The 27,636-nt window shown below is 40.2% G+C and overlaps 2 protein-coding genes across 3 annotated transcripts; one reads left to right on the top strand and one right to left on the bottom strand.

Moving 5' to 3' along the window:
* Window positions 1-294: 294 nt before the first annotated feature.
* On the top strand, window positions 295-18,795 carry Acsm3 (acyl-CoA synthetase medium chain family member 3). The gene is made up of 13 exons (XM_032892789.1): window positions 295-562; window positions 1,173-1,383; window positions 5,779-5,986; window positions 6,608-6,751; window positions 6,945-7,101; window positions 7,333-7,412; window positions 8,913-9,036; window positions 10,029-10,109; window positions 11,203-11,304; window positions 12,299-12,426; window positions 12,509-12,608; window positions 17,724-17,843; window positions 18,185-18,795. Exons 1-13 carry the CDS (start codon window positions 362-364, stop codon window positions 18,269-18,271), a joined length of 1,743 nt encoding a protein of 580 aa, XP_032748680.1. The 5' UTR covers window positions 295-361; the 3' UTR covers window positions 18,272-18,795.
* Window positions 6,845-27,579, bottom strand: Eri2 (ERI1 exoribonuclease family member 2). Of its 2 annotated transcripts, XR_004386851.1 has the most exons (10): window positions 27,509-27,579; window positions 25,694-25,927; window positions 24,709-24,836; window positions 24,039-24,195; window positions 21,697-21,797; window positions 21,343-21,438; window positions 20,583-20,671; window positions 18,643-20,426; window positions 7,485-7,609; window positions 6,845-7,124 (listed from the first exon to the last, which is right to left on the bottom strand). XR_004386851.1 is itself a non-coding variant. In XM_032892787.1 (9 exons), exons 1-9 carry the CDS (start codon window positions 27,529-27,531, stop codon window positions 19,095-19,097), a joined length of 2,064 nt encoding a protein of 687 aa, XP_032748678.1. In that variant the 3' UTR covers window positions 17,700-19,094. The 2 variants fall into 2 exon arrangements, 1 of the variants encoding a protein (XP_032748678.1); XM_032892787.1 differs by lacking the exons at window positions 6,845-7,124; window positions 7,485-7,609 and having other exon boundaries at window positions 17,700-20,426; window positions 21,357-21,438; window positions 25,694-25,777; window positions 25,860-25,927; window positions 27,509-27,531.
* Between the last annotated feature and the right edge of the window lie 57 nt (window positions 27,580-27,636).

Below are 27,636 nucleotides of genomic sequence, written 5' to 3'. Positions count from 1 at the left end.
TAGTCAGGAGAATGGGCAGATAGATGTGGATTTGAATCCAAGCCAATGGCTCTGGTTACTTTCTCTATCTGTATACAAAGATAGCAACAGTACCTCCTTTACAGGGTTTCTCTAAGGATTTAATGACAAGAATAACAAAGCATCAAAGTACAGTGTTTGGCATGTAGGGATACCCAGAAAATGATGTTGAGAGAGTGCTGAACAATTACAATAAAACTTAGCTGCACTGGGGGTCTTACTACTTTGTAAACAAAAGACAAATACATGTCATTTTTACCTGTCTTTTAGCTGGATTAGTCTGCATGGAAATCTCACATTCCAAAACAATTAATAATACTGATGCTAGCTATCTCTTGTCACCATGGCGATGTTACTTCATGCTAGGTGTTTTCACCGCCTAGCAATTCCTGATCCCAGGAGAATCTTGTATAAAGATTACAGAACAGCGATTCCTCAGAACTTTTCCAACTATGAGTCCATGAAACATGACTTCAAAATAGAGATTCCAGAGTATTTCAATTTTGCAAAAGATGTTCTGGACCAATGGACCAATACGGAAAAGGTATGGAGCAAATGCCACTTAGACTACAGTGTTTCAGCTGCAAGCATTCATGGCCCCCTGGGGTAGTCAGCAGTGGCTACAGAGAGTTTTGCTGCCAGGAGGAAGTGATCAGTGGAAGTCAGTAGCTGCGAGTGACATTTGAAGGTAGAAGGGTACTGCTGAAGTCCCATAATGTACAGAACAGTCCCCAAACATGGACTTGTCTGGCCCACAATGCCAGTGGTTCCATCATGGATGCTTGAGAAAGCCTAGGTTATATTAATGCATTCTTTTTGTTTCTTTCCCACTTTTAAATAAAAAGGGAATAAAAAGTGACTCTGAGAGTCAAAGTGTCAAGAAATGAAGTATAGATACATCCATGAGGGAATGATGGGATATAAGAATTCTAACTGTGGGGTGGGGAGGATCATGATAAATGAGAAAGGACCTGGTCTCAACGAACTGACATGGCTCCCAGCATGTAGAAATAGGAACCTCTGAGTGATCTCCACTTACTTCATGTATGTCCTGACCTCTGAGTTTTCTGCAGAGAATGTGTTTCATTGAGTCAGCTGAAATATAATTTAACTATATAACAACCTCAAGTCCATGACTGCTCTGCTTTCCTCAGACTGGAAAAAGACTTTCCAATCCAGCCTTCTGGTGGGTAGATGGAAATGGAAAGGAGGTGAGATGGAGTTTTGAAGAACTTGGGTCTTTATCCAGGAAATTTGCCAACATACTCACAGAAGCCTGTTCCCTGCAAAGAGGAGATAGAGTAATGGTGATTCTGCCCAAGATCCCAGAGTGGTGGCTTGCAAATGTAGCCTGTCTGCGAACAGGTTCGTATGCTCGCACTCCTGATCACATTTCAACAAGCCAGGTTTATCCACACATCTAAGTAACCATGAGACATTTATCTGGGCACAGTGTGTTTTGGCAGCATTTAGTAACTCTGCTTGAAGACATGCTCCATGGGTCTTAGGTACATCTTGAAAGGATACAGCTATTTCTCCACCATTCCTTTCATGTCTCTACCATTAGGCTTCCTGACCCTATCATGGCAAATGCTTTCTGCTAATGTTTGTGCTCATTCCTATCTCCTGACTTTTCTGCATACCGTTTTCTATGTGTGGTACTTCTTTCCCTCAAAACTAAGTTCATGTCCAAGTCTTACTCAACTTTCAAGTGTCCAACTTTTTTTTTGCTGTTTGTTTTTTAAGATATAATTATTTATGTGTATGAGTGTTTTCCCTGTATGTGTATCTGTGTTTTATGTGTATGCCTGGTGCCTACAGAGGCCAGAAGAGGGTATCATCACATTCCTGGGGAACTAGAGTTAAAGATGGTTGTGAACTCCTTTGTTGTTACTAGGAATAGAACTTGGGCTTCTGTAAGAGCAGCCAGTGCTCTTTAACCTCTGGGCCATCTCTCCAGCTTCCTCAATCCTCAGTTTAATGTTGCCTTCTCAGACAACCTTACCCTGATATCTCCCCGTAGGTGCTATCTTCTCTAAGCACCTGCTTTAGTTACTGTTCTATTGCTGAAAGAAACACTATGACTTGTGAGGTTTGAACTGGACCTCTACCAGGACCTGAAATGAGGCTCACAGAGGTGGTGATCAATGCAAAAGCAAGAGGAGTTTAATCATTCGGGGTTGGGGTCATCTCACTTCAAGGGAGAGACAACCCCGAGCACATTTTAACAGGGGATTATATACCTTGCAAACAACTGGGGCAGAATTTGCACAATGGTAACTAGGCAGCATACTATGCACATTTGGTGGAGTGAAACAACCATCAGGTCGACTCAGTGTATCATTCAGGACTTGGGCTTCTGTAATCTTCTTGTGACTCCTTTGGGAGTCACAGGTAGCTTTGTGTGATAGTTTGGCTTGCAGCTGTTCCAGGAACTAAACAAGATTTTTTTTTCTTCCTGGAAGGGAAGGGCCCTTGTGCTCGGAGGTTTGTGGTGGGAATTTTCCCACTGGCCTTAGATTGACCCCAACTCTGGCTCTTTCAGACTAAGTCAATTTATATATTAAACAAGCATTTAATTCACAGCTTGCTTATAATTCCAGAGGCTCAGTTTATTTTCATTATGGTGGGAAGCAGGCAGGCATGATGCTGGAACAGTAGCTGAGATCTTACATCGGATCCACTAGTAGGAAGCAAAGAACAGGCATGACTGGACCTGGCATGTTTGAAATCTCAGAGCCCACCCCAATGACATACGGCCTCTAGCAAGGCCCCAACTCCTTCAACAAAGCCACACCTCCTAATCCTTCCTGAATGTTCCACCAACTGAGAGCCAAATATTCAAATATGTGGGCCTATAGGGGCATTTTCTGTTGCAGGATATTTGATCACACTGTGAGCCCCGAGACTGTGTTATTTACTGAAAAACAAAACAAAAACAAAAACAAAAACAAAACCGTTTCTAGTTGTGGTGTGGCTCAGCCCTTAGCACACGCCACTAATTCCTCTGGCTGGAGTACAGAACACCCTTAGTACACAACTTTAACACCAAACAACTTAGGTAAAGTTAATTTGTGAAGGAAGCACTCATAGATAAAAGTGATGTCTAATTGAGTGGCAGACAAAGAGATGGATTAGAGAAAGATTTGACAGAATAGACCATGTCCAACTCTCTCAAGAAGACAGAGGAAAGAGAGGCAGTGTAAGAGTGAGCAGAGCAGAGGGAGAAAGAGGAGGAGGCAATTTTACCAGGGCAGTTAGAGAGGGGCAGGTCGTAGAGAGGAAACAAGCAGGACACAGGTGAATGCAGAAGGAGCCAGAGAATGGGAAGGAGCCAGAAGATTAGAGCAGATTGCAGAGTTAGTCTGAGGCCAAGCATGGCAAGAGAAGCCAGACTGAGTCAGTCATCTGGGAGAGCGGTTTGAGCCAGAACAGCTGAGCTGAGCCAGCCAGAGCTCAGAAAGAACTAGAAAGGACTGAGCTTATTCAGCAAGTCTCAGAGACTGAAAACATTTTGGGCCTAAATTAGCCTGTAGGGAGGATAGAAGCTTCCAGGACTAGGCCTAGGTTAGCAGGTGGGCAGTAAGCCTCGGGATGATAATTACATAATTACATCACATGAATAAAAGCTACTTTTACAATTTTCATTCAAACTACCACAGCACCCTAAAATCATATTTGTGTGTGTGTGTGTGTGTGTGTGTGTGTGTGTGTGTGTGTGTGTGTGTGTGTGTTACTATTTAAACATTTGGGACATAGTATTTGCCTATATATAACCTGCAAATCCCATGAGGCTAAGTATGCTCTTAAAAGGCCATTACTATAGTAGCATATCTCTGTAACTAAGTAATTATAGTAAATGTTCAATAAAATATCTGCTGAATTAATGTTCTGATTGTCATAATATACCACAGTATTTAGTGGCACTCTTTCATTAGAGGATAGCTAAACTATTCTATTTCATATAAACATATAGATTATATGCTGAAAAAGCAGAGCCAATTTTCAGATACCTTTCATATTAATTCAATAAAGGGAGGCAATTGAATGGCAATTGAATGGCAATTGAATTGCATTGTAACAACCAGGATTCTCTAGAGAAACAAAACTGATAGAATGAATCTCTATTCATATATAAACAGGACTTACAAGAGTGGCTTATAAGTCTGACTATGGTCTGACTATGTCAACAATGCCCAGCTTGCATTGGAAAGTCCAAGAAACCAGTAGTTGCTCAGTCCATGAGGCTGGAGTCTCTGTTCATCTTCAGTATGTGCTGGAGTCCAAGAGAAGTAGGCTCTAATGCCAGAGAAGGCTTGCTGGAGAGTGACAGCAAGCAGGCACACAACAAGCACTTTCTTCTTCCTCATCCTTTGTCTAGGCTGCCACTAGAAGGTATGAGCCAAATTTAAGGTGGTTCCTCCCACTTCATATTTAGGGCCAGTCTTCCCATGATTCAGTCAAGAAAACTCCCTCACAGGTGTATTCAGTCACTTGGGTTTTAGTTAATTCCAGATGTGATCAAGTTGTCAGTCAAGAACAGTCATCACATATATCTTAATTAATACATAATTAATTTCTTCCCCCTTTTCTTTCCTTCAGCCCCTCACATATTCTCTCCCTCCAATGCTTCACACTCCTCAACTCATGTTGCTAGCTTCCTTTTCTTTTGTTACTGTTACATATATGATGCACAAACACGGAAATGCAACCTGCTGACCCCTGTTTGTGTTTGTGAAGGTACAGTTTCAGAGTGACCACTTTGTATTAGATAATAATTTGGGTGCTCATTCCTGGAGGGGCTAATTCTCCGTCTCTCTGCAGTCATTAGTTCCCTACAATTCTTTGTCTAGGAGTGGGAACTCATGAGATTTCTCCTCCTTCCATGTTAGCATGTCTATAACTCAGGCAAAATATCCATTCATTCTTTGAAAACAGAGCTAATAGCTAAAACATTAAGTTTTATTCTAAACTCATTATATGCATTCACTCATTTAATCCTGGGATAATTCTATATGGGATATATTTTATAATTCTGACTTTATAGAAACAGAATCTGAGGACCACAGAGGTAAAGGATTTATTTGAGGCCCAAGTTATGGGTGTCTGGCTCTGGGACACCAACATACTATATACTTTGTAATTTACGACAGGCAAGAGTAGAACCCACAGAAATGATACATATCTCAGGAAAAAACAAATAATCTGTGCATTGTAAGAGGCCCTGGACTGGAGTGGTGACATGTCCAGGTCTGGATTCCAGCTGCGTACTCTGAGTCCTGCAGTTTCACTGACATTCGGAAGCTAGAAGGCAAGCCATGGAAAGCTGCTCATGCTAGGCATGTTTGGACAGGGACTGAATGAGTTAAAATATACAAAATAGAATAATATCTGGCGCTCGAGCACACCACCAGTGCTGCATACTAGTTTTCAACCAAGATTCCTTCAAGCTCAGTGTTATGGGTGAACTTCAAATACAAGACAGTCAGTCAGTCTCAATACTCTCACATTAGGGCCAAGGGTCACAGACCTCAAATACGAGACAGCCAGCATTGATGCTCTCATGTTAGGGCAAAGGGTCATAGACTTGGAGACCCCTTGAAAGGCATTGTCAGGACAATGAAAGACAAACAGATTTCTCCCCTGGTTAATTCATAACTCATTCAGAGACACATAGAATGTGAATATATTAGTTACACTACCCTATCACAATAGAAGTTAACCTTGCTTTTAAACATTATTTCTTTTCTATTCCTTTAGGGACAGTTTTAATTCCAGGAACCACTCAGCTGACCCAGAAAGACATCCTCTACAGGCTACAATCTTCAAAATCAAAGTGCATTATTACTGATGATACTTTGGCCCCAGCAGTAGATATTGTAGCAGCTAAATGTGAAAATCTCCACTCCAAATTAATTGTGTCTCAGCACTCCAGAGATGGCTGGGGGAACCTCAAGGAGATGCTGAAGTGAGTCCACTTAATTTTAGAACAGTGCCCTACAAAGAAAGGCAGTAATGAAAAGACTATCCAACTCAGTGAGGTCAACAAAAAGAAAAGCAGTAAGTAAGGAGAATATTCAGTGATTGTTACAGAACTAACAGATGGCAGTGCAAGCTTCTGGGTAAGAAGGGGTGTGGTTGAGATAAAATAAATAAGTCAACACAAAGCATTCTCTGAGGTAGAGAATGGTGTATAACTGGCTTATTAAGGAGTTCTCTTGTGAAAGATAGAAAGGGTGAAGAATTGGACAGAGGAAGAAATTCTATGTATTCCCTATGTATTCTATGTATGAAGCTCTGGGCTAACACACTGGGAATTCTGGCCTTTGGATGGATCCTCAGGGCTGTGACAATCTACTCACCCACAATGATCAGTTTTGGATGAGAGCTGTCTCTAGAAGATGCACAATCTTGAAGGTGGCTGCTCATATCTCATAAGTCAAAGGATGGAAACAGAGGTAGCTTTTATCTTGGGGCTGAATCCAAGTCACTGATTCAGACGCAGAAAAGGCCCAAAGCAGATGATGGGTTTTCAAATCCTCCTCAGAGGTCAGTCATGCATGAAAAACAGTGTAGTTGTCCTTTGCAGATATGCCAGTGATAGCCATACCTGTGTGGACACAAAACACAACGAGTTGATGGCCATCTACTTCACCAGTGGGACGACTGGGCCTCCGAAGATGATTGGACACACCCACAGCAGTTTTGGTTTAGGACTATCTGTCAACGGAAGGTATTTTCCCAGAACCGTGCCTACAGTACACAATCTGCAGAAAGAATGATCTGTAGACTGGCTTTTAAAAAAATTGTTTTCCAACAAATTAGACACTTTTGTAAATTTATATATTTAAACTTTATACACATTTATATGCGTGTAATTCCTACCAATTCAACAAATTTATAAGACGGTGCTATTTGTATTCCAGGTTCTGGCTGGATTTGATAGCCTCTGACGTGATGTGGAATACGTCAGATACAGGCTGGGCAAAGTCTGCATGGAGTAGTGTTTTTTCTCCGTGGACCCAAGGAGCATGTGTTTTTGCACACTATTTGCCCCGTTTTGATTCAACTTCCATCTTGCAAGTAAGGCAGCACAGAGGAGGTTCCTGGGTAGAAACATGTTAGCATTAGTGGTACCACTGATGGGATTGGCAACTAAAGTAAACACGGAGATTGGGAGGTTTTAGATGTTTGCAAAGCCCACAAAGACAGGAGAAGCTACATTTCCATGAAAATAAACAATTTTACATTGTGCTGTGCCTCTAGCCAATTAACACTGCAGTTGGGACAGAGTTTGCTATTTCTCAACCGCAGACCCTCTCCAAGTTTCCCATCACTGTCTTCTGTTCTGCACCAACTGCCTACCGGATGCTTATACAGAATGACATAACCAGGTAAGACATGTTCATAAAAAGATACTCAGTCAAGGGAGAGAGGAAGAGGAAGTTAGAAAATGAAAGACCCACCTGTCCAGAACCTCAGCTCTCACTAGTTAGTACAGTTCAGTTCAGTGTCTTCTTTCTCTTTCTCCTTTGAGTTCTTCCTGACATTTTGTAGATGGCTGCTGTGTCCAGAGCAGGTTCCTCTAAACCTGGAGAGGGGAGGGGAGATTAGACCATGTCTAGAGCTCTGAATGCAAAGGTTAGAGTTTTTAAAGAAGAGGAGGGCCTTTAACTTTGGGTTGATAGCTATTACGTAAGCTGAGAGAGTAGACAGGTTGCTCCTTGCAAATTCTCAGAAAGAACAGAAGAATGAATGCTTTAAATGTACTGATTCCATTTTAAATGCTTGAGTGTTGCTCTGAAAAGAAGATTCTGTTACAGCGTTCACAGCTCAGCAATTCTGGTCTCATGTGTTGAAGAAAAGCACAGCTCTTTCTCCAAAGAGAGTAATATACAGTTTATTCTGAGCCAAATGTGCTTGTCAATGGGTCGAGGCCGTGGATTCAGATGTGCAAGCGATTATATAAACTTTCTAGTCACAGAACAGAAGGAAGGCATAAATCAACGCATTTGCCCATCACTCCTATGAGGGAGTCCAGAAGGAATTTCTTCTTTAGGTTTCTAGTATTTATAATAGTCTTGGTTTTAGAGTTTGTGCAAATCAGTAGTCTCCTAAGTTTAACAAAATATTCTTCCAAAAGTTTTACCTAATAAAATGAGAATAAGATTAAATATACAATTTAGTAATAAATGACTATTAAGTGTCCCAGGGATAATTTTGGCCCTTCATGAAATCATCTCACCACACTCATAACATGCTGCTGTCCAGCCTGTAAGGTCCTTCACAGAGACGTGACTTGTCTTCAGAGGACTTTAGTTCACAGTTATGAGGTAATTTTTAATTAATGATTTAAAATACCATCACTGAGCCATGTGTAGAGAGGCAGAGACTGAATTCAAAGCTAGCCTAACCTACACAGCAAGTTCCAGAGCTACATGTCTATAGGGGTGTGTGTGTGTGTGTGTGTGTGTGTGTGTGTGTGTGTGTGTGTGTGTGAGAGAGAGAGAGAGAGAGAGAGAGAGAGAGAGACAGAGAGAGAGACACACACACACAGAGGGGAGGAGATAGGCAATGGGGGTACCTTCTTTAAAGATGGTGTTTCTTTGCAACAAGTGATTCCCCCCTACCAGGGAAGGAAAAAGAAGAGAAAAAAGAAATCTGGCATTCCAGCAGTCTTCTTACTTTGTATTAGAATGGTCTGCTTATGGTATCAGGTATTACTTTATATCAAAATGATCTGCTTATGGCCTCCAGTGTTACTTTCCATTACAGCTATCTGTTTCTGGCATCAGGTGCTATATTGTGTCAGAGCAGTCTGCCTACTCTGTACTAATTCCCATGTCTCGCCATTTTTTCTTTGCTACCTAACTCACTCCCTGTTTTTGGAGAAGCTATAAGTTCAACAGTTTGAAGCACTGTGTGAGTGCCGGGGAACCCATCAACCCTGAAGTGATGGAACAATGGAAAAAGAAGACGGGACTAGACATCTACGAAGGATATGGACAGACAGAAACGGTACCTGCCCCACTGAACTCAGGGCTAGACGGGAATTATATAAATAAAAGCCAAAGTTTCTAATATGTCCTTATGATTACTGAAGGGATAATAAAAGGTGTGGTTAGGAAACTATTTCTTAAAAATAAACACTTGAGAAAACCTAATTGAAAAAATATTTGTGTAACATTTTTAAGAAGAATGATTAATTGATCAAGGTGAGAATGTCTCAATGGTTTTAATGAGAAAAAGGTATTGGATCTATGTGACAGGCTGTCTAAAGAAAAAAGTTAAAGCTGTGAGTGAGCTTCTGGTTCCCTGGATATTCCTTACAGAGCAGCGGCTAAAACATTCCTGTAAAGCCTGCACACTAAAGGTAGAGGAAGGAGGAGCAAGGTTGTTTTACATTGTGAGTTCAAAACCATCCTGAGCTGTGTGCATGAGCAAATACATAAATAATAAGGTAAAATAAAAAATGGGCTTTTTAAAGAGCTCATCAGATAAACAATTGTAGGAGGTTGCATGGTCTAATGGTAGTTTGCTTTCCTAGCACATGCGAGGCCTCAGTTCAATCCTCAGCACCAATAAGAAGCTCCAGAGATCAACAAAGTAAGAACGAAGTGGTTGTTTTGTAGCAGAAAGGGAGACAAGATGATCAGAGAAAGGGAAAAGTGGGACATTTTTCACTGGCTGTGCCTTATTTTTAACGTTTGAACTTTTAAACTCTGAGAATTATTACCTGAAAACATTGAAATTTCAAACTTAAACAACTATGAAAATGGACACATTTTTTAGACACACCCAGCATAGTGATCGTTGTGTTAATCTACATGAAAATGTTAGCATATTCATGTAGTTTCTTTTCTTACATCTCTATACTCCATGAGAGCAGAGTTGATGGGTCTTAGTTGACCCTGCTGCACTGCTGAATTCTCTGTGGACTGAATGCACAATAGATGGAGGCATAGTTTACATTGCTTAAAGTGTTACTGTACTTTGTTCTCCTTGCCTAGGTGCTGATCTGTGGAAATTTCAAGGGGATGAAAATTAAGCCTGGCTCAATGGGAAAGCCCTCTCCTGCTTTTAATGTGAAGGTTTGCATGTCCCCTTCCAGGAGACACCATACCCACCCTCCCTCTTTAGATGTGAAATACCTTAAATTCTAAACCAAAGAATTGGGTGAGAAATGTTGGCTTAAACATCTATATCATGCCATGAATTCTGGGCATTTACAAGATTTGACCCATTTAATTTCTAGAAAAATCTCAAGATTTACTAGTAATAAGACCACTTTGCAGAGAAATGAAAGAACCCAGCCAAGTGCATGCAGCTCAGACCCCTGGAGTGGGAACATAATCTCAAGCAATCGGGTTCCAGTGTTTGCACTCTTGGGCACAGTATGTAGAGGCAGGATAGGGCCTGCTGAAGGGTTAACCAGGTCCAAAGTGGCATGAGTTCATAGTGGCTGCAACACACACTCCTCTCTCTGCCTGCCTGTGTGGTTCCTCCAGCCTTTCTTTAACTGTGGTCCTTAGTACCGTCTGATGCCTGAGAGGGAGAAGCGTTCTATTTCCCCATCTGTACACTTTAGGCAGGGTTAAAATTTTCTCAGGTCAAGATTCAAAACTTAATGTAGACAAAGGATTTACACTAGTATTTATATTAAAAAAAAAAAGCCACAGTGGCGAAAGGGATCAATTTCCAGAGGACAAGGCCCTACACTTAATTGGAGCTCAGTTGTAAGATGGGAATCAATGTTTCCCAAGTTTGTGAAAACACACAAATGACAAGGTTACTTGTTTGAAACATTCTTTATTTCTCTTCCCTATGACACAAGCCACTAGAATCCCTGTGTTACAAAGACATATTGCTCAATGACAAAAGCAGGTTACAAAACTTAAGTGATCCTAATTTTTTCTGTCTATAAATGTCCCAAAAGACATTACCTAAACATGATTACTGCTGGGTGGTAGAGGTAAGGAAAATTTTTACTATTTCACATTTTGGCAATTTGCATCTTATAACTTTTGTGCAATGATAACTTGGGTAAATAATACACTTAGAATTTTAAAGCATATATAAAATGTTTTTTAAGCTTATATTCTGGCCCAAAAGATTCAAAGCTAAAATTTCAGATGTGGTATTAAATTAAAATTTCCTTAAGTAAACTGACATGTTTTATTCTAGATTTTAGATGAAAATGGCACTATTCTTCCTCCTGGACAAGAAGGGGATATTGCTGTTCAAGTTCTTCCTGATCGACCATTTGGCCTTTTTACTCATTATGTAGTAAGAGCTTTATTTTTAAAATATGTTTTTTATTTATTCTTCAAAAGTGTAATTCCAGCATTTGGGACACAGAAGCAGAAAGGCCACAAATTCAAATTCATCCTCAGTTACTACAAAACCAGTTTGAGGACAGCCTTGAATACCCGAGACCCTATACCAAATGTATTTGGTCACTATTCCTATTTTTATAAAACACACCTAGGAATTTTCCTGACAGATTTATTGCTCTGAATAATAGTCCCATAGACAGGTAATCAAAGAAACAATATCCTTGCCAAATAGCACACCGATGCCCTCTCCTTGGAAGTGAACATCACAGGTAGCTCTTAGCTATGCTTTCCCAACATCCACACATCCTTTTCAACCAGGAAACGCACACACCTATTTTTCTGAAGTCTAATTAGCTCTCCTCCACTCCAGAGGAACTAGAGAAACAAGAAATAGGGCCACAGGATGAAGTAAATTCATTTCACTAGACACTTTCTCATCTCTAACCATGGTATACAAATTAGAACAGCATCTATATCAATATTCTAAGAGGTCCAGATCATACCTGCCAGTGACCTTTATGGAAGGTAGCAATATTTTGCCAGTTACAGAACTGGTCTCTTCTTATGCAAACAAAACCAAGCCAAAGAACACATCTGCTCTGGAATAAGCACTGTGCTTAATTCTTTTAACTATCTCTTTCTATGCCAATGTTAGGTATCATTTTGAAAATGGCTTAATTGTGCCTATGCTTCAAATCTCAAGGATGCTGCAACATTTACCTTATGATCTACATAAAACAGCCTCCAGGAGTTGTACCAAGTCTCTGTAACTACGATTTATTCCTTTTACGTTGGGCTAAATCAAAGCTCGAAATTCATTCCTACTTGACCCTGGCCCCTCTTCATTCTGAGGATGCTTTTTCTTTGAACATTTAAAAAATGACTGGACAAAAGAGTCATGTTCATACTAATATGAACAAAATGATCCTTTTTTTTTTTTGCAGGATAATCCTTCGAAAACAGCTTCAACTCTACGAGGGAATTTCTACATCACTGGGGACAGAGGCTATATGGATGAGGATGGCTATTTCTGGTTTGTTGCAAGATCAGACGATGTCATATTATCCTCTGGGTAATTTTCTATGCATGTCTATTTATAAGCATTCTGGAGTCAATCTAGCTCATCCTTATGAGTTCCTGTCATATTTTCCTAGTTACCGAATTGGACCATTTGAAGTAGAGAGTGCTCTCATAGAACATCCTTCCATTGCAGAGTCAGCTGTTGTCAGCAGCCCTGACCCCATCAGAGGAGAGGTAAGCAAAACAAAACAAAAAAGAAAATCTCAACGTACATCTTCATTGACCTAAGAGCATACTTCAGTCCTGTGTGTTACATGCATGTTTGTGGGTTTGATTTCCCTCTGTGGGCACAAGTGGATGTTGGGATACATTCCTCAGTCACTTCTTCACCCTATTCTTTCCAGACAAGGTCTCCCCCTGAAACTGGAGCTCAGTGTTTAGGCTGGATGGTGGGCCAGTAAGCCCTTGCTCCTCGTCTCCTCCCCCACTACTGGGGTGACTTGTACAATGCCTGGCTCCCCCCAGCCCCTGCTCCTCGGGGCTTGGGATATGAACTCAGGGTCTTATGCTTAAGCAGCAAGCACTGTTGCCTTCATAGTCCCTAAAAACATACTTTAAAACAATATTTCACTTAATTACTCTACTTATTAATGTTGCCTTAAAATAAGGACTGGTCTCCTTCCAAGATTGCTTTTCCCAAGTGATCTTTGATGCCAGATGATAGCCCACTGTGTTCATGGATGACCCTGAGCGGTTTTAGCTCTTGAGCAGTGCTTATGTTTGCCCTATTTTACTATGAAAGGGAGACAGGTGTGTGAGAGGAGGGAGCAGATAGTTTTTAAAGCATCTCTTCACTACATCTCACTCACAGGGTCTTAGCTCTTCCCTCACTTTGCTCTCTCTGTCAATTCTATCTGCCTAGGCAAACGTCTATTTGGAACAGGGTGAGTGTGAAGCCTTTAGGACCAGAGTTGGCTTGGCAGTCACCAGGTATCCCAGAATATGATACAGTCAAGATCTGTTGGTGGCTTACAGTTTCCTCTAGTTATGGAGTCTTGGTATAGTGTTGACCTTAGCTGGAGTGAGGGGGAAAGTTTGAACTTCCCAAGACTGGTGGGCTGCAATATTTCCTGGCGGAGGATAGAGATGGATGCCTCAAGATATCCACGCACGAAGCAGCAATGTGTGCTGCACGCCACACGCAGCCTATTGCTTTCTGTGGCAGGCCTGTTCTAGTCAGTCTGGCTCCTTCTCTAGGAAAGGGCTAACCAGATCTTTGATTGGGTAGCAAGTTCCAGAAAGACTGATCAGAATCAGCTAAAATGGAGACCTAGGGATACTATCCCAAAGAGAAGTATCTTTTGTCCGCCCCTGACAGTCCTTAAGCTTACTGTGCACTGCTACTGTTGCTGTTTCTAAGGACTCCTAATACAGTTAAACCAAACTACGTTTGACAACCTTCCTAATTTCAACTTATTCTCAGGTGAATACTCTAAAAGCAAGTAAGACTTTAGATGAGCATTTTCTTAACTGCTACATAATAGTTTCTCAGGTTATTTTTGCACTTTAATTTTTTAAGGAATTTCAGGCTACTTTGCTTTGAATTTTTTATTTTCCTGGAAGATATAACTCAATGGTGGAGTTTGCTTACTACGTGCTTAGTATGAGATATGATTACTAGTAATTCCCTGCCCACCCACCTCCACTGTGTGTTTAAAATTATATTTTTCTTCTTTTTAAATGATTTTTGTTTTTATTGATGCATTGCTGATTTGCCTGCATGTATGCCTGTGTGAAAATGTCATATTCCCCTGGAACTGTAGTTATAGGCATTTGTGAGAGCTGCCATGTGGGTGCTGGGAATTAAACCGGAGTCCTAGGGAAGATCAGTGCTCTTAACTGCTGAGTCATCTCTCTAGCCCCTAATTACTTTTTCTAAAAATTTAAAATGTGTCCTTTGTCTAAGCTATTTTTAAAGTTATCTGTCCACTTGATTGAGAAAAGGTCATGCTATGTAGTCCTGGAAAGATCCTCTTACCTCTGGTTCAGAAGTGCTGGGACTGGCCTTGCCTAGGGTAGGCAAGCTCTATCACCCAGCACAAGCCTGCTCCTGGTCCCTAACCTCCGGTATTGATGAGGAAGGTGATTAGGGTCACATTACCCCATGAGACCAACATATGTATTAAGAGTAAAACAAATTTTTATAAAATATGTATAATCATGTAATAAAAATAAGATCTGAGCTGTGATATAAGAAATATCACTGTCACAAAAGAAAGCAGAAGCCTGGGGGTTATTCTAAATGAAAGGAGATAAAGGCATGACAACAACAAATGCTGGGATTACAAGTGCACACTGCTATGCATGGCAGAATATTTTTTAAAAGACAAGATTTCCAATAGGGATAAAAGGACTAGATGAGTTTTACTATTCCTGAAAATAATGTTTAATATTTTAAGTGCTATTTTTAAAATATTGAAATGTGGAAGGAAGGAAGGAAGGAAAAAAGGAAGGAAGGAAGAAAGAAGGAGCAATATGAGGAAGAGAGACAGGCAGGCAGGCAGGCAGGGGTTCCTCAGAGGTTAAGAGTACCTACAGAGCACACTGGGTTAAATCACAGGGCCCACCAATGGATGTGGGGTGTATGTGTAATGGGGATTCTATAATCCCAGTTCTACAGTATCTGATCCTTCTGGTCACCATGGGCACCAGACCCACATACATGCAGACAAAACACTCCTATGTACTAAAAACAATAGGTAAATTCGTCCCAATAAAGAAATAAATAAAGGAAGGAAGGAAGAAAAAAAGAAAAGAAAAGAAAAGAAAAGAAAGAAAGAAAGAAAGAAAGGAAGAAAGAAAGAAAGAAAATAAAGGTAGGTAGGTAGGTAGGTTTACAGAGATGGCTAAGCCATTAAATTCCTTGGCTGGCACAGCTCTAACAATCTGACAAAGGCTACAGGTCCTGAATGGACTTGGACTTCCACAATGATGAAAATGCTCTTCAATGGCATCCTTTAGGAAACAAACACACAGGGCTACCAGTCACATGTAATACGATGAGACTGCCCAAAGCAACCTAATTTCAATAGTCGGACATTGTTAGTGGCTGCTACACAGACTAGCCCAGCCACAGATACCGCACCCCTAAAATCAGAGATTTTGTATAAAAGTTCAGAGAAACTTAGCTCAAATGATATTTTTTTTCCAAAATTACATTTACTCTTACTTTTATGATTAAGTACCCTGTACTTTGGGAACAGAAGTCTTGTTTTCTTTACTCCTTAATCTGAGAGAAAAACTTAAATCAAAAATTACTTGAAACAGTCACTTAGAAAAGCCATTTGGTGAGAAGTGACAATTGTAACCAAATTTTTTCACATTGAAAATTGTTTAACTGTGTGTGTGTGTGTGTGTGTGTGTGTGTGTGTGTGGTGTGTCAGACTCTGAAGCAAGTGCCTTTCCCCACTGAGCCATCCTGCTAGCCTTTATGGGTTAAAAAAATACCAAAGCAAAGCAAGTAAATGCAAACATCCTAAGTCCTAAGTATTTGTACTTTTTGAAAATTTTGTTTCCTTTTTCTTTTTTTATTGGCTATTTTATGTATTTACTTCTCAAATGTTATCCCCTTTACCCCCCTTTCCATACCCCATTCCCCACCTCTATGAAGATGCTCCGACTCCCGAACAGTATCTGAGATCATGTCTGATGACTTCTGATGCTCCACACATTATTCTAAGCTTTATATTAGACTAGCTTTCAAATCCTTGCTTCTTTTATAGAGAAAGAAACAGAGGATTAGAGAGATAATCTTAGTTTATCAGGATCACACAACAGATTCCCTTCGGTCTGGGTTGTCTGACTTCAGTGATATTATTTTTATTTTGTTTTGTTATTTTTGTCTTTGGCTTTTTCAAGTTAAGGTTTCTCTCTGAGCCCCAGGGGTCCTAGAACTCACTCTGTAGACCAAGCTAGCTTCAAACTCAAGAGAACTGCCTAGTCTGCTCCTTCCCGAGCGCTGGGATTAAAGGTGTGCACTGCTACCAGCTGCTCTCCAGCCCAGGGTTCACACTTTTTACCATAATGTTTTTTGTTAAGTTAGTATTTTCTGTAATGGCTTATAGGAAGATAAAGTACATGTTATCAACGCTATAAAAGTTAACATGTGAACTAATGCCTATAGACAGTTTTAATTTTTCAATTAATAAAAATTTTGCCAACATAAAATGATTGTAAAGTTGCAAAAATAAAATAAAAATAGGATAAAATTCTACCTACAACAAACACAGGCACAGCTACATAAGTTCCTGATGATGTCAACATATTAATTAGGAATATTCAAACTTTTTAAAATAAAGACAAAAAAAGGGTAATTGGTCATAAGTGTTAAAAAAAAATGCCCTCTGCTAAACAATTTTCAATGTGAAAAAAAATTTAAGTTACAAGTTGTTACTTCTTACCAAATGGCTTTCCTAAGTGATTCAATCCTAGCCTGTGTTAGGAACCTGGATTTGGTGCTAAATACTGCTTGCCTCAGCCAGAGGTATGCCGACTGAGGGAAGCTGTGAGTGATAGTGCTGGCAGTGCCCAGGGAGGAATCAAGGAGACAGGATCCCACTCAGATTTCTCCCTTCTCCATTAAAGGTCCTCAAACTCTTGGTAGATCTCCTCATAATAGTTCTGGGTAGGGCTGACTTCAGGGAAAGGATTTGTGGGCATAGCAGCACCAGCCCTGGTCACTTTTCCTGCTTCCTGGTTATGTAAGTGGGTCAGAACAATAGCAGAGCCTTGTATAAAGAATGCAGGACAAAGACTGGGTATGTCTCTGGGTTCAGTCCTTACTGAGGAAATAAAATAAGCTAAGTGTAGCAGTGTAATCCAAGGCCGGCCTGATATATATGTCAGGATTCTGTTTAAAAACAGAAACCCAGAAGAATGTATGGTCTGAGTGAGCTGTTCCCTTCAACAAGGGCTGAGCTGAGTAGGGCCTAGAACCTGGGCTGTTACAATAACAGGTTGTACTTAGTGTGCTGCCGTGTTTCTAAGTGCAAGCCAAGGACAGAGGTAAACACTCAGATCAGAACACACAGTTCAAAATGTGGTCAGAGCAGGAGTTTAAGGGTGATCCCAAGCAAAGGAGGCTGCACCAGCTCTCTGGTACTGAGAAAGACTGAGATATGGACCATCGGGGAAGCTTAGGAGCATGAGCATTCAGCTGGACTAAACTACACCATGATTCCCACCACAATGGTTCACTCCACCAGACAGATTCCCACTCAGAGAAAGCAGACAAGACATACCAAGGTATCAAACACATAACTTGTCTGATGTTTTACACATTTACTTTAGGTAGTAAAGGCCTTTATTGTCCTGAATCCTGATTACAAATCCCATGATCAAGAACAACTGAAAAGAGAGATTCAGGAGCATGTGAAAAAGACTACAGCACCTTACAAATACCCCAGGAAGGTAGGTGTCCTTGTTACAACTGCTACTTGTTTAGTGTTTTGGAAATTTTTCTATTTGTTTTTTTCCTTTTAAATGATCTTTCTCCTTAAATATGCTGTGCAAGAGGTTCCAAACAGAGCTAATGACAATAGTTAATCAAAAAATTCTAAGGTTAAAGTGAAGCCCCTAACATAATTCAGTCAATTAGTTCATAATATTAATGTAACAAAACAAACAAACAAACAAAAACCCAACTTCATCCTTTTACCTAGAATTTGAAACAGAGATATTGGGTAACTGGCATGACCTGAATGAAGTCTACAAGTGATGAACTAATTTCTTCCTCCCCTTAATACCAACAGATAGAATTTATTGAGGAGCTGCCAAAGACTGTCAGTGGGAAGGTCAAAAGAAATGAACTGAGGAGAAAGGAATGGACAACAACTTAAACTTGGCCCACTAATCACCTGCATATCTACAAGTAAACACAGTGTCTCTGAGTCTGCAGGAACCACAGATCACATGGGCAGACTGCTTTTAAATTGGATTTAAACTATTTTGTAGAATGACACCATAGGCTGAATATGAAATCATATAATCACTGAATCCTTCTGCGTTCACACCAATGTTCCTGTAATTTGCAACATAAAATGAATGTTATCAGATGCCGTGATGCCTTAAAATTTACTTTAGGAGCTGTTTCTAAACCAAATCTCTGCCCCATGGGTTTTCAAAACTTAACAATTCCAATATGCCAATATACAAATCAGAACAAATCTCAAGCTTTGAAGGAAACTATCATAATTCTTAGAAAACTTACCTAAAAGTTGAGTAGGAATTTTACTAGTCATAATTTTATTCAAGTAATTTAAAAATAGTCTGAAATTTGTTTCAATGTCAAGTATAAGAGACAGTGGTCATATTCTATGGTTAGTTATTAAATTTAACCTAATAAATATGGTTTATAAAAATAGTTTTTCCTTGTAGTTCTTTAGGATAGTTTGATAAATTCAGCAAATATTAATGTATGAAATATATGACTACCCAAATGCTCATGTTTGGAAATCTAGGAACCAGGATTGCCACGTGAACAGACAACTACTTGGCAAGAGTGCACGTCATCCATTTCCCTTCTGTTCGTGTGAACCACTCCAGAGTAGTTGCAGTGCTCAGATATGCTGAGACTACATAATGTAAACCTATTGCTATCTTTCCTGTGTGAACGTCAGATAAAGCTTATACTGAAGTAAAAGTCAGCTTAGAAGAGTTTTATCAATTTCTCATTGAAGGTCTGAGTCGTAAAGAATTTTTAGTAGGAAAATTTAAACTTCTGTCATGAATGTGGCTTGTGTCTGGAGAGCTGAAAGTGAGCCCTGAGGAATGAGGTAGAGTTTTGCCATTGGTTCTTTCCTTCTGAAGTGTTTGTTCCCATTTAAAATAACTACAGCATTTTTTGTCTCCTTGGTATTTCCCAACAGGGCAACAATAGAAGGCTTTCCCATGGTTTGGCCCATTATTAGAAACAATAAGCCGCTTAGATCTTCTGCCACACTTGCATAAAGGGGGGGTCATCTTTCCAGTCTTCCAAGGCTCTTGTAGATTAACTGTGGATGTTAACACAGAGGGAGGAACTTTACAAGAAGTTGTTCCTGGGGAGCAGAGAGATGATGTTGACTTTTCCTCATGAATAGCAAAGGTCTGCTTTTTGGCTCGTGGAAACATTGGAGGACTAAATGAATTTCTTTTAGTGCCACCTGAAAGAAGAGGTTGTTTCCTCAAAACTGAAGGATGTGATGATGCATTGGCATGAGCACTGGTGAAAGGAAATGGTTTGCATTCGGGTAACTTAAATGCAGAGGCATCTGAACCTGGGTGTTTGGCTCCCTTTACATTATAGACTGTACTGTGAGGACTCTTATACACAATAGACTTAGGTGTCTCAGAATTTTGAGGAGTTTCCTTAAGGTCGTCAAAGTTTTCATAACTAAGTGTTTCTGGTTGTTCTGAAACCAGTGTTCTCTCTGCAGAATTAAATGAAGTATCCACATTTGTGTCACTAATAGGGGGCATACAGTCTGTGTCTGGCTCAGCCTGAGATGCTGGCAGTAAAACTACATCTTCCCACTCAGCCAACATCGGTAAACAGTCAAAAGTATGACCCATTTCTACATCAGAAACAAGGTTAACAGACGGGATGGTTGTAGACACAAGCACCAAGTTGGAGTCAAGTGCTGAGGACTTTGAGCGGCCACTTGATGCAAGCTGCTCACTTTTACTTGGCTTCTGTATATAGAGAGCTGGGTTCAAGGTGGGAGAACGAAGTTGTTGCATAGATGTCGAGGACTTGGTAGTGAAAAGAGGAAAGCTATGCTTGATATTGTAAAGATCTGCTTTCACGTTGCTTTTTAATTGTAATTGGTCCTTTATGCAGGAATTCACACAAACTGAATTCATTTGAGCGTTTTCCTGGGGATTTCCTGTACTTTGGAGCTCCTTTTGGTTTACACTGGGATCCTGGATGCTAATGTTGCAGGCAGATGCTTCTTCAACTTGATCTGAACCCAAATTTCTGGCCAAAATCTTGGGATTCTTCTTAGTGAGAACCTATGATTCCACAGACAAATCCATTGCTTTAGGAACTGTATTTATAATTTCTTCCATAGACATTATATATGACAAAAAAAGGAAAAATGTCATTGGTGCATAAATGACTACTCGAGGCCTCAAAATGACAGAAGAAAGCAATAAGACACCACTAACCTTGTTCAAGGACCTAGTAATTTTCATTAGGCAACCATCCCTGATCATTTTCCAAGCAAGAAGAGCAGTGTTCCGAGAATCATCTAAGCCTGAGGAAATAAAAGTATCAAACACTGAATGCCATGGTACTACCATAAAGAAATAACAGAAAACAAATTACATTTAAACAGAAATTGGGGCATACTGCTACTTTTATGACCACTTGCTGATTTCAATTATCATAAATTCATCTGTGGGAAGTTGTGAAAGCATTACCAATAAGAGATAAAATGACTTGTGTTTGCACAGGTGAAAATTTGTCACCCAGCTTTCATGATTGTGACCAGTGACCTGTACAGACCATCATTTGTGAAAAATTAGTCATGCTCAGTTTATTTCACTAGTTCTTCATGTTATCTAGACACTTGTATTTCTAGGTGATGTGCTCATTATTTTCATTATTTACTTTTTTTTTTTTTTTTTTTTTTCCCGGAGCTGGGGACCGAACCCAGGACCTTGCGCTTCCTAGGCAAGCGCCCTACCACTGAGCTAAATCCCCAACCCCTATTTACTTATTTTTAAACCAACCAGAACCACTGGATGGTGATCTTTATCTAAATTCAAGAGACCGGTAACTCAAAAATCAGAAATAATTTGAGTTATATAGGTTAAGAACATTTTTTTTTAGCCTGCAAGCTATTAATAATGACACTACCCCCTAAATGAAACTAATATGAAAAATTTTACAAAAGTTAAATGACTTATATAACGAAATAATTACCGGTTTATACGAACCAGAATGTTCTCGTCCTGAAAATTCTATTCCCACTTCCTGCAAGGCACCACTTAGTCCTTTGGGTTTTCTGTTATAAAAAAGCTAATGAAATAAAATAAAGATATTTTTAAAAATACAATGACTACTACAGAGGTTACAAAGTTATTTCTCATATCTTTTAGTGCTATCAGGTTTGGAAATTATTACTGCTGTGCTGTCTCAAATATTTTAAGATACATATTAATGTGAACATTCCAAAAGAAAAACACCTTAGTTATAAAATTTACACCAATAAGATACAGTGTAAGCACTTTCAACAGAAACAAAGTGAACACACTCCCTCCCATCTTTGATTCTTACCTTGTAAGTTGCTCTGAGATCGATCCAAGAATTTAAGAACACAGGTTTCAACAGCTGCTTTCTTTTACACTCATACTCTAGGCAAACGCCCAAGTCCCAGTCTGCATTACGGATATTAAAAGAAGAGTCAATAATGTCAGTGCGTTCCCATTTTCCAATAACATATCAAAACAAGATACAATAGAGCAGTAAGATTTAATTCCTGCGCTAGAAACTGATGCTCATGTATTTTATATTACCTTACATCTTATAGAACATACCATTAAGAAATTATGTTGAAGACTGTTTCAAAATACTATCTTCTGTGTATGTACAGTGCTTATGTGTGGGTGTGCATGTATGTTGGTGCAAGTGAGTTGGTGTGCAGGTCAGAGAACAGCCTCAGGTGTTGTTACTCAAGTGCCACCCATTTTACTTTGAGACAGGGCTCCTTATGGGTCTGGAGTGGCAATGCCAAGCGTCCTAAAGGCATGGTTTGACAAAGTTCCAGTGCTTGAATAACCTGGGCTGACCCTTCACTGCCCCTGGTGGATACTCACTGCACATCTTTTGCTACACGTATGCTTCTTACTATTAAAGGCCTCTCTCTGAAAGCTAAAGCTGGGATAACTAAAAGCTGGGTAATCACGAAGGAAATTAATGAAAGTTCCCTGGAAAAAAGCAGTTATGCAGAAAACTGAGTCTTTCCTAAGAACTTATACTTAAATAAGTATTCAGATCACTAATGACTGTTGTTAGTAAGCATGAGCAAGAGGATTTGAGAAGAGTTATGGAAGAAGAAAAATAGGGAAAGTTTAGAAACTGACAAGCTGTAATTGAATTGCCAGGGTTTTAATGTTCAAGTTTAGAAACAAGGAACTTGTATGTCTAGGAAGAGATTTTGATCATGAGAGTTTATGACAAGCCTTGGTACCTTCCAGAAGGCAAAAGCAAGCAGCTTTAGGAATCCTGATGTTCTTCTGTTCTTTACAGAATTATGATAAAGATAGGGATTGTACTGAAACAAGGGTTGAAGACAGAGAGCATCCTGGCCCAGGGAACTGCCAGCCTTCTGGACAGACTGGTCAGATCAGAACTTTACTGATAGACAGTCCTTGCTTAAGCAGAGGGGATGAACAACATTTTAAGATCAATGAAAAAGAACAGTGGTCTTATGCCAAATATAAAGGAAATACAGAGGATGGAAAGGAAGAATTAATTAAGAGTTAGAGAACGAACTTTTGTAGAAAGCCCAGTTTGATATAATAGGTAGTAGGAAATAACTTCTGATCTATTAATCTTACGCCAACTGAAACAGAATCAAACTCAAATAGAGTCATTCTGTCTAGCATTTTTGTAACCATGAGGCTTTACCACGCGAATCTTAAGGAAGAAGACGCTGAATTTAAAGAAAATAGACTCCATCATAACGTTAATTTTTAGTTTTCATAAAACTGCTGTTTACTAACTTTGTTCCTCTCTCAATATTCTTATGTAATCAAGGAGGATTTCAGAAGAAAATGTACCTTGAAAAGCTGTGTGACAAATGAATAAAATTTCTTAGGAAATGATTTTATGTATAAATAAAGTCGGAAAGAGACAAAAGTTGTCAGAATAGGGAAAGCCATAGAGATGTGTGTCCTCTCTGTCCTGCCTCTCAAGAAGCAAATGACTGTCTCATGTCTGATCCTTCCTTCCCTTAGCCGCTCTTGCATCCACCCTTCTCCAGAACCTTCCTTTAGCTGACGCTGGTCCCCAGCACTGGAAAATCATTTAAAAAAGAAAAAAAGAATGAATTGGCTTTGCTTGGTTAGGATCTGTGTGGCCCTTGATTTTCTTTCTCTGGTCAATTAGGCTAACAAACATAATTCTAGGTTAACAAGAATGAAACCAGAAATAAAGGACTAAATAGTACAAGTGCTACTCTACTCTTTTTTGGTGGGTGGGGCGTATGTATGGGTGGTGTGTATGTGCCACATAGTCATAGGGTGGCAGTGCAGGTGTGCGTGCACATGCATGTGTATGTGTATGTAGACACGTGTACATATATGCAGAAGTCCAAGACTGACATTAGGAGCCAATTGCTCTCCACCTTATCGCCTGAGACCAGACTGTATTCCTCACTGAGCCTAGGCCTTGCTGTTTTAGCTTGTCTGGCTAGCTAGCATGCTCTTGGGATTCCTTGTCTCTGCCTAGTGTTCTTGGAGTACAGACGGACCACTATGTCCATGCGGTTTTTTACACGGGGTCTGAGGATGCCAACCCTGATCCTTGGGATTGTTCAACAAGCACTGTGCCTGCTGAGCCACCTCCTCAGCCTTAGCGCCACCCAGAGTGACTTACAGGCATAGCTCATGCTTTACCTGACCAGGTAACAAAAGCACAGGGCTTCACTTCAGGAGTAGAAGGCTCTGAGTCCCCAGTAGCAAAACTGATTTTCTTCTGCTGCTGAAGCTTATGAATCCATTTACAGAACTGAGATAAGCAGATCTTCAGGGGGACTCCTTCATCCACTTGAACCTGATAAGAGAGCTGAAAATCTGAGCTCAACAATGAACTTCTGAGGCACTGCGCATTTATCACAACTCTACACTGTGGGGGCAGAACGGAGAGGAGGTTCTGACTGACCAAGCTTATCTAGTGAGAAGATTTAACACATACAGGCAAGAAATAGTGCAGACTTGAATTCACCATGGAAACAGAAACTAGGCTGGTAACTCTAAAGTTTCACAGAAGTGTAATCTGTAAGTCCAGTCTCACAGAAATAAAGACAGTGAGTCACATTATTAGTTTTGTAGAAGTAACCGGAAGGCAAACCCTGGGCTTCCCCCATCCTAGGTGAGCACCTCACACTGAGTTGCAACTCTTGGCCTTTATGTTTGTAGCACTCTTCTGAGTTTTTCAGGATTCTAGTGGCCTTCTGAGGAGATAGCATTTCTCCTAACGCTGAATTAATTTAATTCCAAGTGGTATGTAGCTTTTATTTTTCTTTCACGAGCTGACATTTTTGAGCTTCTAAAATTTGCATCATACCTGTTTTATCCCTGTCAATTCTGTGCAAAATTCAGAAAGAATTGGATGTTCTTGAGGCTGAACGTAAGCATGAAACTCAGATTCTATCTCTCCAGTTGCTGTATTCAACAAAACTGCTGGAAATTCAACTGAATAAAAATATCATGGGTTAACACAAATATATTTTATTTATTTTTATTGTCTATTAATTATATACTTATTTTGAGGCAGAGCCTTACTATATAGTCCTGGCTGGTCTAGAAATTTATACAGACCAGTAGTTCTCAACCTGTGGGTCACATAACCTTTGGGGTTCAAATGGCCCTTTTACAAGGGTTGCATATCAGATATTTATATTATGATTCACAACAGTAGCACAATTTCAGTTGTGAAGTAGCAATAAAAATGTTATGGTTGGGGTCACCAAAACATGAAGAACTGTAATAAGGGGTCACAGCATTAGGAAGGTTGAGAACCAGTGACTTAGATTAAGCTAGTTTCAAACTCATAGAGATCCACCTGTCTGTGCCCCGAGTACTGTGATTAAGGGTGTGTCCCACCACACCAGGCCTGAATATGTGAATCACCCTAAATGTACACTGCTTTCATAACAGCATTATTAAACAATTAATTCCAGCAAAGGCTTACAGAATAGCCAAAGCAGTGAGAAGCAAAGTTAGAATAAAGTTGTGCTGGAAATAAGTCAAAATGTCAAAGCATGTTTATTTTGTTTACAATTAAACATGAAGACATGAGTTAAATGTACTGTGTTATTGCAAAGCCAGTTTTTTCAGTTTTTATCTAATCAAAGTTTTAAATGTCATCTTAAAACAACTAGCTACTTTGCATAACACATTCAGGTATTTGGTATTTTATTCTTTTTTTTAGGTGAGTTTTTCTATTAAACTTCAAGCTTACAGCATCTGTTTTCTCACTGACTGGCTTAAATCTAGAACATTTAAGACTCACGGAGCACCAGCTTTGGTCATTGGCGATCCAAACTTACTTATTTCAGGGCTACTGTGGTGCTTTCCGTCATTCCAGCAGGTAGACTCAAAATCAACGACAATTAAGTAGTCATACAACTGTCCTGCAAAAGACCGTGGTGTTCAGAGGCCTGGTTGATGTTCCAAGAACAAGGCTTCAAACTGCAAAGTAAACATGGGACTTACTGAATCTGCTTCCTCCTGGATTTCCACTTGCTGGTGTAACTGACTTTCTCCTAATTAATCCAAGCTGCCTAAAAATGCAAGACACAGGTAGATTAATAAACCCATTTACACTCCAGTTAGAATGCACTATCAAACTAATGGCCCTGAATAAGTGGTGAAATCATCACTAATGTACTGCGAGTGGAATTGGGTGTGGGGGCACACACAGCTGTAAGGTCAGCAGTCAGCAGGCCAAGGCAAAATTGAATTTAAGAATAGCTTACAGCGGGGCTGGAGAGATGGCTCAGAGGTTAAGAGCACTGTCTGCTCTTCCAGAGGTCCTGAGTTCAATTCCCAGCAACCACATGGTGGCTCACAACCATCTGTAATGGGATCCGATGCCCTCTTCTGGTGTGTCTGAAGACAGCTATAGTGTACACATATAAATAAAATAAATCTTTAAAAAAAAAAAAAAAAGAATAGCTTACAGCACATAGCAGGCCCCTGTCTCAAACAACAGTTGTGTGCTGACGGAAGGAAACTAGGGATAGATTTTAAAAGTCCTGGGTCTTTGTGCTAACTGCCATCCTCTCTTGAGTTTAGTGTCCATTTTACCTGAATGAGCTTCACAAGCAACTAATCTTATTGAGGAACTCAAATGACTGGAAAGATGCACTACAGAGATTTTGCTATTTTTGCATTTTCCAAGCCTTCGCTATGTTCTAAGGGGACGGAGCCTGTTCCTAAACTCTAAAAATCTAGGGGAGGAAGTAAGATTACCAGAATACTACTGAAAGAATCTATGATAAAAGACTGCCAACAGTAATATACTGCAGTCCAAAAAAAGAAAGGTCCCAAATGTTGATGAATACAATTTTAACTAGGCAGACACCTGGAATAGCTACTTTGGCTATTTGAAAAAGACAAGATGTGCAGCCAATGTAGGGATTTGGAATGAAAAACTAATATTTACTAGTCACTTTTTCAGCAAATATTAAACTAGGATGGTGATGTCTTTTAAACAATTCTAGGTGGAAGATATGTTTGCAACATGTATTTTATGCACGAGAAGAGTAAACAATTTGCCTAAAGATAGCTATAGCGTGTTAACCTTTGATAAGACTTTTCACTCTTGAAACCCATGCTATTCATTAATACATCAGATAGGGGTTTGTTTTGGATCTGGTTTTGTTGTTTTGAGACGGTCTCACTATATAGCCCTAGCCTGCTTGAACAGCTCCATGTGGACACCGGCTGGCTTCCAACTTGCCACGCTGGTGTTGTAGCCCCCTGTTCCACTATGCCTGGCAAGTTCACACTGTGTCCACAAATGTCAAATGTGCACAGCGTATCCAAAAGACGAGAGAGTCTCTAGTAACTCTGACAATAAAACTGGACAAGGCAGGTCACTTGGACGCAGTGGGTGCGGTGGCACCAGTCTGAGAACAGTGTGCAGGGCTGTCACATACATTCCAGGCGTTCCCAGGGGCCATGAATGAACAGACCTGATAGAGCGCGCCACGCAGAGGACCGGGGTTTCTCCGACTCCTCCAACTTGGCGCGAAAGGCGAGGTGGAGCCCGAGACCGAGAAGACCAGGACCCTTTTCAGATCCAGACCAAACGCCTGCGGATGACCGCTGCCCACCCTGAGGGGAAACCCCTAGCATACCGTGCCAGCCGCTTGGTCGCCATCCCGGACCTTAGGTTTCGCAGAGTTCAACGGCCGGAAGTCGGACGCCCTCACTTCCGGTCTGTTTAAACGCGGGCGCGGCAGACGAAGCCGGTTCCTCTAGGGCA

This window comes from Rattus rattus, chromosome 2 (genome assembly GCF_011064425.1).
Source record: "Rattus rattus isolate New Zealand chromosome 2, Rrattus_CSIRO_v1, whole genome shotgun sequence".
Taxonomy (NCBI): domain Eukaryota; kingdom Metazoa; phylum Chordata; class Mammalia; order Rodentia; family Muridae; genus Rattus; species Rattus rattus.
The sequence above is the reverse complement of the archived record's forward strand: the minus strand, read 5'-3'. Positions and strand labels throughout refer to the sequence as shown.

Excerpts from the sequence above, each read along its gene's own strand:
- Eri2 (XM_032892787.1), bottom strand. The coding sequence starts at position 27,531 with ATGGCGACCAAGCGGCTGGCACG. Across the intron at positions 24,837-25,693 it reads CCACAGTAGCCCTGAAATAA|TTGAATTTCCAGCAGTTTTG; the intron begins GTAAGTTTGGAT and ends ATTTTTATTCAG. Across the intron at positions 20,672-21,356 it reads TTCAGGACGAGAACATTCTG|GCTTAGATGATTCTCGGAAC; the intron begins GTTCGTATAAAC and ends TTATTTCCTCAG.
- Acsm3 (XM_032892789.1), top strand. The coding sequence starts at position 362 with ATGGCGATGTTACTTCATGCTAGGTGTTTTCACCGCCTAGCAATTCCT. Across the intron at positions 563-1,172 it reads AATGGACCAATACGGAAAAG|ACTGGAAAAAGACTTTCCAA; the intron begins GTATGGAGCAAA and ends TGCTTTCCTCAG. Across the intron at positions 10,110-11,202 it reads CTCCTGCTTTTAATGTGAAG|ATTTTAGATGAAAATGGCAC; the intron begins GTTTGCATGTCC and ends GTTTTATTCTAG.